Genomic DNA, 16,593 nt, shown 5'->3' on the forward strand with positions numbered 1-16,593 from the left:
AAAGCCTGTTTGGAGGTGAGCAGAAAATAAAGATCATTTATTAAAGATAATTCCTGTGATTCACACCTAGCATCTTACATCATTGCTTAAAACAGGGAAGCTAGGTGGAGGAAGTGCAAGTTGGATCACGAGTCATTTTAGCCACAGAATTTCATTTAAAAAATGACATCAAAGGGTTTAACGGATAAATTCTTTAAAAATTAAAAATGGAATATTAGTCATTAGTCTTTAATCCCTTAATATTACAGATAATAAAAGCATTTAAATAAAATTTAAAAAATGTAAAAAAAAAAATGAAAATATTATTCTACACCAATTATCAGCAAAATATGTCGGTGGATTTTAAATATATGATGTAGATTTGAAAAAAAAAAACATTTAAAAATGCAACAGTGAAAATAAATAGAAAGAAAATGAAATGCAGTGCATGAAATTACAAATACAAAATACAAAAACATTCATTTTGCCATTTTGGGAGGGTGGAATTTAATCTCTATTACAAAACTTCAGTTCTGTTAGTAGTTGGATAAGCACATAAACAATATTTTGATATTACAGTCATTACACAACTTGAGGCTTTTCCTTGTTTGTGCGCACTTAAGCTTGTCATTCCTTTTCATCTTTCTTTGATGAACATGCTGCCCCTTTACTGCTGTCCTTGGTGCCTGTGAAATAAACAGATGCTGTAACGTTAAACTGTAACAGAAGTAAAAGACTGAAGTTGGAGTCTACATGATTGTTTATCAAGAGGAAGACCTACGTGGGCTTTTGGGAACATCTTTGTCACATTTTAGTGTACTCCTTTTGAAGCATTCTGCCATCCAGGATAGCACCTCTCCACAGTATTTCACCTGAAGGTCAAAAATATAACTGTGTTGGCCAGAGTTATCAGGAGGATAGTACCATCTTGATTCATGGGACATTTGAAGTAATCGATTTTACCTCCACTTCCATAAATGCCAAACGTTTTTCTTGCTCTTTAAACCGTGCCGCACTCATCAGCAAGCTTTGCACCCTAACATGGTGATAGTAGTGGCATCAGTAAAATAGTACTCACACAAAGCACACAGCTCTATACAGTCAAAAGGGAAAAGCTGGAGACTAACTCACTTGGAGGATGTGCTCTTGAGTCTCTCCTCACTGCTCTCCAGATGACGTTTCTCGAGCTTGGCCAGGTAATTCTCCTTTTGCACAGACTCCCAAGTCATCAGCTTCTGATCTAACCCTGGTGGCATCTCCCTCTCTGGCCATTAAACATAGTATCATGTTAATTCCAGCTACCTTTTTCACTGGTAGTAAAATACTGGTAGAGTATTCCTGACTAATATTTTGTGGAGTGGTATGTAGTCCAGAAGAAACATGCAAAGTATATTTTGCAATGGATGTATCACATGTTATGCATGTGTAAGTTTTGCGATGCTACAAAGCTCATAGTCTCTCAAAAAAATGGATTTATTCTATCCAACAGAGATCACTGCTCCAGACCTGCCTAAAACGCCTCGATCGAAGTCCAGACATAAATTCTGCAAGCATCTAGGTCACAATTTGACTAACATAAATGCACTACGTGTCTTTGTTAGAACCATTTTTTAAACTGTATTTTATGTTCACTTCAGGACATCAAGTTGTTACAGTGAAGAAGACAAGTTAAACCATTCTAACATTGGATCTGAAAGGTAAGGGTTTTACAAAATAAAAAATTACCGCTGTGAAACGTTCTGCTCAAGTTGTGCTTGCAAAGTTGGTTCCGATTGATCTGTTTGATCATCCGAATTTTCTGAATCTGACTCGGGCTCGAACTGATACGGTAAAATCGACGACATTATTAATTGTGTTTATAATTGCTTTAGAAGCCTTGGAAGCTGAAGCTTGTGATTATGGTAAGGGATGTTACGTGCTTCCGACACACGCTTGAGGTTTTGGCCAATCGGAGCACTCTGGGTACTGCAATAATGTACTGTATGTAAAAAAAAAAAAAAAAAAAAAAAAAAAGTGTTTTTTTGCACTTTCAGGCTTGTTAATCTATTCTATAACACCCAATAAACAAAATAATGAACTTTTAAAATAGCATCATATGACCCCTTTAAGTGTTATATACTGATATATGGGTTTAGAAAAAAACAAAAGGGCATAATTATCTTGTACTTGTATATCTTCCACCTTGGAAGGTGATTATAGTGTACCTCTAACTAATTTAATATTTAAGTAATTTACGTTCCATAATTGAACCTTAATTCCACTGTTGTTACCTTGTCTGCACCTTAGGGAAGAAAATTTTTTCTTGTATCTTTTTTAAGGACTATGTAGGATGACCGTATCCTAACTATTATAAGCCCAAATGTGAAACTGTTCTCTAATCCGTTTACTTTTGGTAAATTAATTTTTTTAATTCAATGTTAAACATGACCAACCCAAAATCTCAGTGTTTTCCTCAGCCTTTCCAAACAACGTCAGAAAGAGTTCAGAGATGTGGCTGATAATTATGAAGGGTGGAGCAAGAGCGGGTCGGCTATGGTACTCCACAATCAGATTATACCGCTGAAATTTCCAGAAGATATCTGTGTTCCCCTGTACCAGCTGGAATGTATAGCTGTGAGAGGGGCACAAGCAGAAATGTGAAAGCTGATGCAGCCTGACAATACATTACACTATGTCCTGCATTTTAAATGAAACTCACTGAATGTCATCATTGTTTAGTGGTAGTACATTACTTATTACTTATGAAAGAGAATCAAATCTAAGTAATTGTATTTAGAACCCACTCTAACCTGAACATTGCAATAAGCAGATTTAGCAGAAGAACGTTAGTGACAAGTAAATAGATAACCAGCAGCAGGATGACCAGCCAGTTAGCATAGATGTTCGGGCAGGGGGGCAGAGTGCCGTCTATGATCAGATGCAGATCCATGGTACAGTTATCATGGGGCATTTTAGCCGCTGTGGATAGAAGTGCAGCAAATAGTATATGATTAACCTGCTCTGTCTCCATCTTGTGGCAGTCCCTCAACTAATAATACATTAAGTCTTCATTTAAAATACTTTCTGGCATGTTATATTGGTTTGTCTGTGCTAAAAGAGATAGATAAAATGGTTAAAGGAGATTAGAAATGCATTAAATGCACTATGTGACATAGGCTATGTGTAAGCTGCATCAATAAAAAAAGCTCACCATCTATCTCCTCGAGGGGAATCTGGCCGAATATGTGCAGGTATGGTCTGTAGAGCACTCTGCGGAACACCCAGTCCAGTCGGGGGTCATTTGGGTGGAGCAGAGCCTGAGTCGCTACTCCATATGCAATTAGCCACACACTCAGGAAGAACAGGAAGAAGAATACGTCCTTCATCTGAAAACAATACAAACATGTCCTGAATCAGTAAACAGTCCATACCAACTACATTACTACTATCAGTAAGAAGAAGAAAAAGAACCTTATTAATTTAGGACATTTCAAACTTTTACAATGTAGCTGAAAGCGCTCCATCTGTTTGCTGTTAGTGTTTGCAAAAAATATTTACATATATATATATTCTGTCATATCACAACAAACCAGTGACTACATTTCCCATCCTGCACTGCGGCCTACAAACATGGCTGCCATGGATTGCAATTCCCAGAACACTCACTCATTCTAATCACGCACCTGCATCCAATTTCACACACTTACTCCACAGTATAAAGAGACTGTTTTCTAACAATGTCTTTGCGAAGTATTAGTGTTACCACTGTACCAAGCAATTGTACCCTGTTCCTCGTTTTGTTTCATGGTTAATGATCTTATTCTCATATCTCGTTCTCCATTCTAGCTTTGCCCAGTTTGACATCGCTATTGTCTCATGTTTGTCTGCCTGTCTCACTCTCATTAACCTCTTATCTGCATTATCCGTCCTATATATATATATATATATATATATATATATATATATATATATATATATATATATAGATAGATAGATAGATAGATAGATAGATAGACACACACATAAAATATATATGTATATTGAATTACTTAAACACATTAGCTTACTAAGGTGAATGTGTGAAGTACAAAATAATTAGACAGAAGACAGAGAAACAAAAAAAATTGTAATATAAATAATTAATGATAAAAATATATTATGATTCAAATTAAAAAGTAAAAAGATGGATGTCAAGCTCCTTCTAAAAAAATTGCTAATAGGTGGAACCCCCCAAATATTAAGTAGTAGTGTCCTCCAGATTTCATAAACATAATGGCAAAAAGCCTCTTTACACATTACACTAATGTCATCCCTGTGGGTTTCAAATAATATATTATAATGTGGTTACCATTCTCTCAACAATGATGATCTTGGGCCCAAGCTGCTTGTGGATGGCAAAGATGTGGATGAGCCTTAAAGTATAAACCATGAAGTCCAAAGCCAGGACGGTGCGTCCAGCCTCATATGTTCCTTCTGACATCCTATACATACCAAATGCATTATTGTTTGACAAAATGTTTAATTGAAAAGGGTTTGTAATACAAAATATATATATATATTTTACATGATTACAAAGGCATCCATTAGCCAATTAGAGCTTGAAGAATAATTGAGATTACAATAAAAAAAGTTGTCAAATACAGGTTACATTTATTAAAGGGTGCTTTCATTCAAGTGTCTATAAAGCATCGTACCTGCATGACACCCCAATCACGAACAGAGAGATGGCTACCATGTCACACTTGTTCCAGTTATCCTCCACATAGAGCTTAAACTTCTTCAATATACTCATGTCTTCATCTGAGAAGAAACTCTGGGACACATGGCACATGGAATTCAATTTTACAAACTCAACTGTTGCAATAATTTGTTTTTAGCATTAAATAAAAACATTTTTAGCTCAGTTCAGTACACAGACTGTTCAAGGTATTAACACATGACACAAATGTTTCCCTTGAAGAAGGAAACTTTCATATCATGTTTTATTTATATGCATGTGACCCACTCAAGTTTCATAATATTTTTTCTCCACTTCTCAACCCTCCCCCTCTTCCTCTCTAACTGCTGATGACTTTGCCACCTTCTTTGAAGAGATTAACGAACTCTGCTACTCCATGTCTCAACACATCCTCACTTTTATCACTTCCACTGTAAATGGCTCATTTACATCCAGTCATTTAACAACTACCTTCAAGTCTGGGCTATACGCTTTTTAAATAATCCAGGCTAGATAGCAACTCATGACTGGTATCACTTCTCTCCTTTCTCTCTTGAATTCTTGCATGTGCTGTTTACAATCAGTTGACCTCCTGGACCATAACCATTCTGGCTACAAAATGGCACACTTCACAGAAACTGCCTTTGTGGCCGTTACTTGGAAGCTTCATGTGGCTAGATCAGCCAAATTATTATCCAAACTGTTCCTTCTTGACCTCTCAGCAATCACCAACATGGTCAACCACAAGACTGTCCATCCTTACAGGACTTGGAATACGTGACCCAGCATGGCGATGGTTTGCTGGATGACCAGTTATATCTGATAAGGTGGAGTCCCACGTGGCTCAACACCTGGTCCTCTTTCCACCCTTGGACCCTAGTGTTTCTGTTCATATATCTGGCAGACAAGTATGGTGGACATCTCATCAAGGATGTTACGTGATTGGACGATAATTGAACACATGTGTCGGTCACATTTTTTTTAGCACATTTATTGGATAATTTAACACGTTGAAAAAAAGTGTGTAGGATATTAACGCATCCTTTCTGAGTGTGCACCATCTACCTGAAGTCACTGATTAAAACCTGTACCACATTTCATTTGAGCCACAAGCACAGCTTGGACTGATCTGCTATCCCTCAAGACATGAGGAAAATGTGCATCAACACTCTTTGTATTGGCACCAAGGTGGTTGAATGAGTCACTAAACGCTTAAGCAAGCATTAAATCTGTACACACACAACATTTACAACATTTACTATTCCCATAGCTGTACTAACTCTCATTCAAACTTGTCTCTATCAGGGTTTTAGCTTGATGGCATTACTAGATCATGGCCTGTGTTCTAGCATGAGAATGTGTGTGTAGAATCTACAACACACATCTGTAAGTCATTCTCGAAACTTCTGGTAGACTTATTTGGTAAATGAAAGTGAAACTGCATCATATGAATGCATATCATAGAGTTGAGATCATTGCACATTTGCATGGCATGTGGAATTCTTGATGAGGGTAAAAATGCAGTTGTTTCTGTGTCACAGATGCAAACTGCAGACTGTGCACAAAGTAAATATTTTAGACTAAATTCCAAGCTTTACTTTAATGTTCACACTTCATTGAAGTAGGTGTCGTAGACTTGCTAAGCCTTTAAAAATGCTAATCTTGAGAAAGTTCTTGAAATTAAAACAGGTATTGAAACAACTGTAATAAAATAATCAGTATCAAAGTAAGAGGATCTATACAAAACAGCTCAGTTTTCATTGCATCTACATTGGCATACCTATTAAATAAGCATCCAAATAGTCAAGGAATCAAGGACTGCCCCCTGTCCAGAAGTGCCAGTTAATAAGCAAGAGCGTATATAACAGGCCTTGGAGGATTTTGAGTGTGCAAAGTTCCTGTTCCACCAAAGCATGATTCAAGTGGTATTTGAAAGTTTTTGGGAGCTTTATTCAAAGGGTTATGCACACACATCCATTGGTGCCTCTTGAAAGCAAATATTTGAGCCAAAATCATAAAGGCAGTTAGTCTACACCATTCCCACCTGGTGTGAGGTTAGTGCCTCATTGGCTAACAGACACACTTCCTGATACATTGTATTACCGTGACTGGGAAGGGACGAGCTGTGGGGTAACCAGATGAGGTGTCCCCTCCCTTATGTAAAGTCCCTTGCTGATTTCCCTCTGGAGCAGTCACAGAACAATAATTTGAAGAACACTTTCAACCAGGTCATTTAATTGATGGATGAAATGTTCATCAAAGCTGCAAGATTATTTGCTTTGAGAAAATGCTTGTTACTGTGACTACCATTGCAAAGGCACAAAGCAAGCTCAATTTAAAAAGCTAATGTGCTGATCTTATCCTGGATCTGATGTGTGCAATTCTAATTATAGTTACAAATATGAAAGACAAGCTTTAAAATGGGACTGACTCCCATTTCATATTCACACCTGTCTGAGCTCCTCCAGTACTAGTGTAAAGACCCAGAAGTAGAGAATGATCTCAGCTGGAGAAGGGCCTTTTGGAGGTGGAGGCTGGAAGTCCAGCAGCAGCACGTAGGTGAAGAGCACTAAGAAAGCGAAGTACATGATGACATTGCCTAGGAATACAGTGACAGGGGCGCTCCAGAAGCGCTTCCAACGTCGCAGAATGAACTGGCTCCAGGCTGCACCGCAGCTTTGAGCTGAAGAATCACCGGCAGCCTCCACATCACTTAAACACACACACACATAGAAGACAGATAAGAAACAATTTCTCTATAAAGGTATTATAAGACAATTTGGAAATCTTTTTAAAAATCCCATGTCTTTCTAAAGTTCCTTTAATGAAAGGACTAACGCTGGGTCGTCATCAGTCAGTAGCAGGGCTTTCTCTGTCTCCAAACTATCCAGCTCTGCAAACTGCTCTCCTCCAACTCGATTCTCTAACTCCTCATCACTGAAAAACATACACACACTCAATGCTGATGAATGCTGATCTAATCAAGCCATTGTCAGTGATGATAATTTGTGCTCTACCTACAAGATATGGAATGACATTGTTTCTAAGGGGTTTCTACCTGAATTTAATCAGATTGGTCCATATTAGAGGTGGAAAGAAGAAAGACACAACCAGTTTAGAGATGGCTGTATCTGTTTTCATGGCTCCCCACCAGATTTTAGTCAGCAATGCCTAGTGAAGAACACAATGAGTGATAAAGCAGCATCAGCACAATCCCAGGACCCTTGTTTATATTATATATAAATCTCACAAACCCATATGTTATTCACAATAGAACATAGAAAACATATCACGGGGCATAGAAAACGGGGCAGTGGTGGCTCAGTGATTAAAGGTTCTGGGCTCTGATCAGAAGGTCAGGAGTTCAAGCCCTAGCCAAGCTACCACTGTTGGGCCCTTAAGCAAGGTCCTTAACTCTCAATTGTTCAATTGTATAAATGAGATACATGTAAATCGCTCTGGATAAAGGCATCTGCCAAAATGCCATAAATGTAAAATATCAAATGTTTAAACTGAGGAAATGTACCATTTTAAGAAGAAAAAAAAAAGGTAATTTTGAATTTGTTGGCTGCAACATGTCACAAAAAAGTTGGGACAGGAGCAACAAAAGGCTGGAACAGTAAGTGTTACTAGAAAAAACAGCTGGAGGAACATTTTGTAACTAATTAGGTTAATTGGAAACAGGTCAGTAACATGACTGGGTATAAAAATAGTATCTTTTTGCACTTTTAATTAGGTAAATTCAGCAGAACTTTTTTCTTTCACTGTATGGTGAGCTAGTGAGCACAAGTCTGTAAATTGTGCATCAGAAACAGGTGGAATGGGAGCTGTTACCTGGACTCCATCATGGGCAAAAAAGGCCTTTGCATCTGCCTCTGTGGCCAGGTTCAGCACAGTGGTTTGGTTCCAGCAGCTAGTTTTTCTCACCAGCAGAGCATATGCCCGGTCCTCACTGTTAGAGTAGCACTCGCTAAACAAATCTGCAGCCGGCATAAACAATAAAATAATTTTTAAAAACCAACATTTTTTTAACAATAAAGTACAATGCACTTAACATGTCCACAGAATAATGTATGCAATTAGTCATTAGTCATTAGTCAACAATGTAGGCAGATGGTAAGAATGACAGATTATTGGATGTTCAAGAATCTGTTGATGTGTACTTAATTTGGGCAATTTTTGTGCTAATATTTGTAGCGCAAATCTCACCCAATGCAAACTGCTCATATTTGGCTTCCTTCATGCTCCGAGCATTCTCGGCCTCTGACTCCAAATGAGCCATCTCCTTTAGGATTTTACAGCCAGCAAGAGCTGCAGCTACTGCCTCAGGTCCCTGTGACACACATAGACACAATGCTCAAAAATAGATGTATAATCAAGGTATGGGAAAGACAATATGGGTGCATGATACTAAACTCCTCAGAGACTGATATTAATATAATTCCAGCTCAGTGGAAAGGCTGCACTGCAACATTGCTGTAATTGCAATCATAAAGCTTTTAGCAACCACCTACAAACCAATTTGCTTGTGATAAACCACTTCCAGATAAAATGGTCTTTCTAAGGATAAAGCGATAGAGATGTAAATAGAGTTGGTTTATGAAAATCAGCCAGTCACTCCAAAGGGCTGTGTGACCTCACCAAGGCCCAGAAGTAGTTGGCCATATTTTGTCTGTTCTGCAGGACAGCCCAGAGGAAGAGATCCCTCAAGGGATGCTCACAATGCTGCTCCAGGTCGATGAGGTCTTTCTGGTTGTGGAAGAGCCGACCCTTGCCTACCCTCTCCTGGTGGTGATGCAAATAAAACCAAAGCATTATAACTCTGAGGGGACATTAAAAGGAGACTTGCAATGAAAAACCTACAATCGTTTATCAAGCACCTGAAAGAGCTCTGTTGGTTTCTCTTTCTGAAGGGACACGTAAAGGTTCTATGATAAATACTGCCACAAAAGGTTTCGCTTCCAGAGAAAGTCATAAATAGTACTTTAAGTGGATAACAACCATACGGTATACTTGAATAATAATTTTTTTCTAGAAGTGTATACACTCTTAGGGAAATTGGTTCTATCAAGTACTGAAGAAGCTAAATAGTTTGTCCTTCTGGGGAAACTTTCTTGGGGAATGTTTAATGTAGAATCATTTTCCCTTTTAGAACGATAGAGCCATTAGCCGTCCAAAAAAAAAAACCCTTGCAGAACCCTTCTAAATGAGTACACTGAGATGGAGCATTTAGACCAAAACCCCAAAGTCATTAAAAAAAAACCTTTTGCAGAATATGGTTATCATTGTACATCTTGTATCATATTATATGAGGACATAATGTGGAAAGTAAATCTACTATGCCTATGTAAGAACTACAAACTACTTCCTGTTTCAAAACATTTCTTTATATTCTTAAATGTTTGTATTTATGCAGCTACATATACAGAAATGCTCTCTTACCACTGGAAGTTTCTGGTAAAAGCCCCTGCAGGAGTCATGCAGAAAATCCTTCAGGACCTTAGAGACTTCAAGCAGAGTGAAGCGAGGCCGTCTATCCCCCATCTCCATGTGAGCAGGTCCAGCCGATCGAGCTGATAGCAGCACCTGTTTCTCATTGTGTTTCTTCAGGAGGAGGTTATACAGGAGGCTCTTCTCACGCACAGTGCAGTAGAGCTCCTGGAGACGGCTGTAAGTCATAAACTCGGCCAGGTTCACCCCATTGTCCACAAACAGGCGAACAAAATCCGGCTTGTCATTGACCAAGGCATCCATCATGACCTCTTCAAGATCATCTGCCTATGAGAAAAATATTATAAATATGGTGAATAAAACTTCCATCCCTGAAAATGAGTTGAAAATTGATCCATTGATAACAAACAGATAACTACATAAATAGATACAATACATTCACTACAAATTCCTTTACAGTGATTTATAGTGACATTGATATAAAATCATGAGTGTCTCACAGTCCATTCTACATCTCCATTGAAAATCTCGCTCTTTGCAATATCTACTCTGTTCCAGGCCACAGCCAGTTTCAGCTCATCCAGGAAGTCCTGTGCCTCCTGACTCTGACTTTTATTGGCTGAGGGAAAAGTGAACAGAAGACAAAAACTTAGTTAAACAAGGCAAAATGACTCAAATCTGTGTTGCATTATAAAAGTGATGAATAACAATTAAAATTGCATTAAATATTATTAAGGGAGGAAAAAGCTGTGACCTTTAGGAGGCTAATTATTTTGTAGATAATGTAGATGGTAATAACATACTGGAAACACTAACCTTTAACTAGTGCTTTGAGGATAACCGTGTCTAGATCGGAGTTCTCCTGCTCAGGGTCATGTACCATCAACAGGTGGAGATTATCCATAATTTTCAGAATCTAGTAGGAAAAACCCCACAAAATTGGAAAATTCATTGGTGAAATGTAACACTAATTTTGTTAGAGCAAATACAAAAGTTAACGCATTTTGTTGTTTTTTTGTAATGCATTTAGCTCTTACCAATTTGATCCAGGAAGTGACTGCACCACTTTGGCCATTGGGAAATGTGTCGATCAGAAGTTCTTGAACAATGTCAGCATCCCAACAAGCCTGGTTTATCAGTGTAACTAAAATGTCTGCTACACCGCCCGAGCCAGCCAGGATCAGCCATGGCGTTGAATTCTGAATTGTCTTGTACATCCTCTACATGTGGAATGGAGCCCAAGAAACAAACATCTTACTTTATTTTAGTAACTTAAGTGAAACATCCATTTGAAAGCATTCTGTTTCATTGAAAAATATCATATTATTACAGACCTGCAATATCCTTGGTTCTCCATGAACAAGCAGACATAAGACAGGAATTTCAAAGCTGCCAGGCCCTGAGAAAATAAGGTTTAAGAGAAAAAAGTATTTAGACTAATAAAAGCTACAGTAAAAGTCAAAATAAGGATCTCAATGAACTAGAGACAAATATGCAAGTACCTCCATGTCCAGTACGCTGTAAGGAGATGTGTTTTAGCAGTTTGACACGCATGTCACTGGTAGCACCAGGCTTCTTCGGGTCCTCTTCCACTAGGATGAAATGAGAGTGGTTGCAGTCCAGAGAGTACACAGTCCCATGGGGAAGATCCTCTGAGGGGTAGGGCGCTGGCTGATCAGGCTGTAGATTTAAAGAACAAAATTATGTTTGCTCTTAAAGGGGTGGTTGATGGGAGAAAAACCTTTCCATTTATCCCAAATTTAGTGGGTAATTTGTATTTGAATTATACCATATTAATGTGCTTTTAGTAGAAACTCAGACTTTTATGGTGGGTGCTCCATATAATCTAAGTCTAATAATAATAATAATAGTAATAATAATAATAATAATAATAATAATAATAATAACATATTGTGTAACAAAGACATCTAATCTCTGATTTTTTTTACTTGCTATAACAAGACATTTAACTGTTATGGAAGGATTCTCGTGTTAGCAGTCAGCACTTTGTAATGGTCCATAAGTTTGGTCTCAGAACTAGAGGAATTTATAGTTTCTCTGTAACATGACAAAGTGTTTTTTTTTTTTTGTTTTTTTTTTTTGTTTTATTAACTTTAAGGGAGAGGAAAAAAGAGGCTGGTGTGAGAATGACTGTTTATAGCTGTTATAATGTAAGTGATAATAGGAACTAATGTGTCTCACAGACTTTCCATAACTTTAAATGTTACTATAAACTGCTAAAAGTATATTTCATTCTTTAATAAAATAAAAATCACAATCCTTTCACATTTCTGCTATAATAGGAATAAAACACTTCAGGATCTTATTAAAAAAAGAATCGTCTTCAGGTTAGTAATAGTAACTCTGCTTCACATTGGGCATCGAGTATTTTCCTATAACAGCACACCCCTTGTGTTTTATTTCATACATCAATGACAAACATATAAAATAGGAAATGTTCATAATGATACGCATTTTCATATGATTGTAAAAAATCTAGGCAAGTAAAATGAATAAGGAAATATTCCCCCATGCTGTAGGATGTCACAACCTTGGTGGAGAGCAGCAGTTCTCGGTTGTGGATCTTGGTCCAGGGAGCGATCCCAATGGCCACCACACGGACTTTTGTAGAAGTACTGGCCAATGAATGGTCTCTCACTGCCTGGCCCAGATGCTTTGTGATGCCAAACCGCAGGCCGCTGGTCAGGATCCATGCTCCTGGTGAGGGTTATAGTAAGTGACTGCTATGAATGCCAAACATGTTTGACCTGCCTAATTATTATTTCTTTGTGTAAAATAAGTTTCCTGACCTGTACTCTGTGCAGCTTTCACTAAGCCTTTCCTCACTGTGTCTCTGAGCCAGGGTTTCATCTGAGCCTGTTCATCACCACCCACTAGCCCCACTACCAGGTGTGGAGGAGCAAGACCCCACTGCTCAGTCAGCAGCTGGTAGATCAGCTCTGGCTCTGTGTCACTGCTAACCCTGGCAAACTGGACTGACAAATAGAGTGTATGAGTAATGCACATGTCTAATAAGCAAGCAAACTTTTATATGGCAGAAAATAGGCTGTAATAACCGGATTTATATGACTTTGTATAACTTGTGGTCAATAATACAAAAAACATTTGTCATTGTATAATTGTTCATGCTTGTGTACAAGTTTAAAGACATTTTTGAAGATATTCAATAACACAAAACATTCAGAATGTCTTCTCTAATTGCCTCCTGGCTCCTACTAAGTGTATCCTAAGTTAAGCAAGTACATTTAAATGGCTTCACAACTTAGTCAGTGCCTCATTATCTATACCAATAACGTTCACTGTATAAGTATTTTTGGATTTTAGTGTAATTCCCTAACAGTATGTTATACATTCTAACACATTCTTGGTGTCAAAAATGTAATCCTGAAAATCTCAAAATGCCTGGTTTTAATATAGTTATCAGTTCTAACATACCTTGCCCCTGGTCTTGTTGGTCCCAGTAAATTCAATGTCCCCCAAACGACCGGCTGTCCAATGGGTTTTATTCCGCTTCTCTTTAGCTTTATGGCTTGACCCTTCTTTGGTTTCTACGTCTTCAGAGTAACACTGACAACTTAACACATTTCTGTATATATGACACAACCACAGAAACACATGCATTACATTTTAAATAGCCCAAACAAATAACATATATGGAACACATAATATAATACTGGCACATAATAAAATATATAAAATGAGCAATGAAGGAAAACATCAACTTTTATATGTTTGGGATCAGGAAGTGATCTCACTCTCACCCTTCTTCATCTTGTTCAAGTACTGATTCTCCACAATTTGCACACTTCTTCCCAGGTTGAATCAACACCTATATACATACAATATAGATACTCAATTTATGCATACATTATATGTGCATACTGCCATACACTCACTGTCCATTTGATTAGGAAAACCTGTACACTTGCACATTTATGCAATTATCCAATCTGCCAATCATGTGGCAGCAGCACAATGCATACAATCAGGCAGAAAGTTTCCACACTTTCTGAGTAAATTCTAGAGTCTGTTGCGAGTGAAAATCCCAGAAGATCAACAGTTTCTTAAATACTCAAATCAACCCATCTGACACCAACAACCATGCCAGATCACATTTTCCCCATTCTTATGTTTAATGTGAACATGAACTGAGGCTCTTGATCTATTTCTGCATCATTTTATGCATTGCACTGCTGCCACATGATTGGATAATGGTGTGACTGAAGAGAATGAAGAGTATAGGTGTTCCTAATAAAGTGGACGGCGCGTACATAAGCATTGTTCAGAAGCCTGTTCATGCAAAACAGGCCTTATTTCCATTTCCATTCTTTGCACATGCAAACATGCTGCTTTTCTGCTGGTGGAGCCACAGGTGACTTCATGGACCACAATAGATTTTCCTTGCTGAAGGAAAGCAAGTCAGTAGAGCAGACTTGGAAAGAACAAAAGGAAGAATCTAAGATGGAACAGCAGAGTCTGGAGTTTTGCTACCTTCCTACAAATCTAAACAGTGAATTCATGAAACTGACCGATACGAAAATCACCGTATTTAAATAATGATTTAAATATGTAAATACAAATGGGGGAAAAAACAGTGAAATGTCTTGGTGAAGTTGTTTTATTCCACTGTAAAATGAAAGAATCTGTAACTGACAGATATAATTATTGCCCCAGTAAAACGAGCAAATTTTTTTCATTAAGGAATGTCGGTACAGAGAACATTTTACACTTTATGAATGAAAGGGACCATATTATGTCCATATTATAGACCACTTTGGACATAATACTGCACAACAATGTACCTAACAGAATAATAAGAAAAACTAATTGTATTCTACTGGTTATAGCTCTTTGCACAAAAAAATATGAATACACACATCCCTCCCTACATTATGATCATGTAGTGAAATCTTTTGAAAAAATTTTAAAAGAAGTGTTTGGCAGTTCTCACAGTAACTGTAATGAGATTCCTGAATAAATCATAACACAGTAAAATCGATACACATTTACACAGAGACCCATAATCAGTTTACAAGTTCCACTGTGAAACGTGGCTCTCAGAAAGACCCTGTTTTATGTAAAATGCTACAGGTGTACAAATATATGTGTGTTTCCATGGCGACAGGTGGAGGTCATAATTTGACTAGGGACTATGGCAGGATGTGTGTGTGAGAAAGTTTATAAACCATGCAAAAGTAATCATTTGCATCAGAAATCACAGATCATGATTACATTTTATGTAATAAAACACTGGCTTTATGTCTTTCCTGGGAGCCTTTGTTAAAATGAAAGTTATTTTTCATAATCTTTGTACAGTGTATATACTAAACACTATTACACCAAAAACATGAATTCCAACAAATCACCCATGGCTGTTCAAATCCACCTCAGAGAACTCTACTTCAATGATGTGAGCTACCAACTGAAATTACAACAATATGTCAAAGGACAGATTTATACATCAGTTTCTACAGTGAAACCTCTCCTTTCATTGCCTTTAGAGCTTTAAATGGAGTTTAACAGAAATTGAAAAAAACATATATTATCTAAATAGACAGAACAGGCTTACCATAGGAGTGTCCTGAAGCTTGGACATCTTGCTTTGCCTCTTTGTCTGCGCCTCTGCACCTGCTGTGTTCCAGCTCTCACCCGAATACTGAGCAAATACCTTTCATTCAAATCAGGACATGAAGCTCAGGTGTGCTCTTACCAAAGATGACCAGCCCCACAGCTGCTGCTAAAGAGCCACATGCCCTTACCTGTAGGCAGTTCTCAGCGCACCTACATCCCTCAGCACTATTATTTAACTGAAATCACAGTTCCGTGTAAATTTTTCAAAATCAACTATGAAAATGACAATATTTATATGTTTAATCATAGCATATAATTTTTTAGACTGTGTTCACAATATTTAAAAGCATTAGTGGCTGCTCTTTCATGCCAAGCACTGCACTGTCATTGGGTAATATAGCACTAGACAGTAAAATCATCATTTATTCATTTATTCACAGCTACTTTTAGACTTTCTGGTATGCTATGACTTTCTGTCTGTTATACATAGTGTGAATTATGCACTTATGGGAGTTAAAATGATTACTGTACTGGACAGGATTATTGACAATGAGAAAGAAAATGTACTAAACTGTACTTTTCCACAACAAGGAACAGTACAAGGAAATGTACAGTTTAGTACCCTTTTTCTGAGAGTGTACAGCAAATAATAGATCTATACATTTAAATCCATGTTTGCTTTTTATATCTGGTTGTGCTGAATTCCTTTTGAGTGATATCTTATTTTTCTAATAAACCTGATTCTGACTCTGATTCTAATCCCTGTAATATTTTAAACTATTACAATTAAAATGCACACTCGCAGACAAAAAGGGTACTAAACTGTATCTTTCCTTGTCACTGGGCTGGTTCTCTCAAATGTACTTTTTGTAGTT

At 37.5% G+C, this 16,593-nt stretch overlaps 1 protein-coding gene across 2 annotated transcripts; it reads right to left on the bottom strand.

Annotated features, from left to right (window-relative positions):
- Window positions 1–391: 391 nt before the first annotated feature.
- On the bottom strand, window positions 392–15,884 carry trpm5 (transient receptor potential cation channel, subfamily M, member 5). Of its 2 annotated transcripts, XM_017458419.3 has the most exons (26): window positions 15,717–15,884; window positions 13,909–13,976; window positions 13,583–13,733; window positions 12,937–13,117; window positions 12,678–12,844; window positions 11,629–11,806; window positions 11,461–11,525; window positions 11,164–11,346; window positions 10,943–11,042; window positions 10,627–10,745; window positions 10,118–10,453; window positions 9,317–9,460; window positions 8,885–9,008; window positions 8,510–8,655; window positions 7,734–7,846; window positions 7,514–7,612; window positions 7,126–7,387; window positions 4,653–4,771; window positions 4,307–4,439; window positions 3,170–3,344; window positions 2,769–2,937; window positions 2,412–2,590; window positions 1,111–1,243; window positions 943–1,015; window positions 761–851; window positions 392–665 (listed from the first exon to the last, which is right to left on the bottom strand). In XM_017458419.3, exons 1-26 carry the CDS (start codon window positions 15,741–15,743, stop codon window positions 607–609), a joined length of 3,594 nt encoding a protein of 1,197 aa, XP_017313908.1. In that variant the 5' UTR covers window positions 15,744–15,884; the 3' UTR covers window positions 392–606. The 2 variants fall into 2 exon arrangements, with proteins under 2 accessions (XP_017313908.1, XP_017313909.1); XM_017458420.2 differs by lacking the exons at window positions 13,909–13,976; window positions 15,717–15,884 and having other exon boundaries at window positions 12,937–13,122; window positions 13,583–13,705.
- Window positions 15,885–16,593: the final 709 nt, after the last annotated feature.

This window comes from Ictalurus punctatus, chromosome 27, assembly GCF_001660625.3.
Source record: "Ictalurus punctatus breed USDA103 chromosome 27, Coco_2.0, whole genome shotgun sequence".
Taxonomy (NCBI): Eukaryota; Metazoa; Chordata; class Actinopteri; order Siluriformes; family Ictaluridae; genus Ictalurus; species Ictalurus punctatus.

Coding starts and splice junctions, on each gene's coding strand:
- trpm5 (XM_017458419.3), bottom strand. CDS start 15,743: ATGTCCAAGCTTCAGGACACTCCTATG. Junction 13,977..15,716: donor AGCTTCAGGACACTCCTATG/GTAAGCCTGTTC, acceptor GTATGTATATAG/GTGTTGATTCAACCTGGGAA. Junction 10,746..10,942: donor CCTCAAAGCACTAGTTAAAG/GTTAGTGTTTCC, acceptor CTTTTCCCTCAG/CCAATAAAAGTCAGAGTCAG.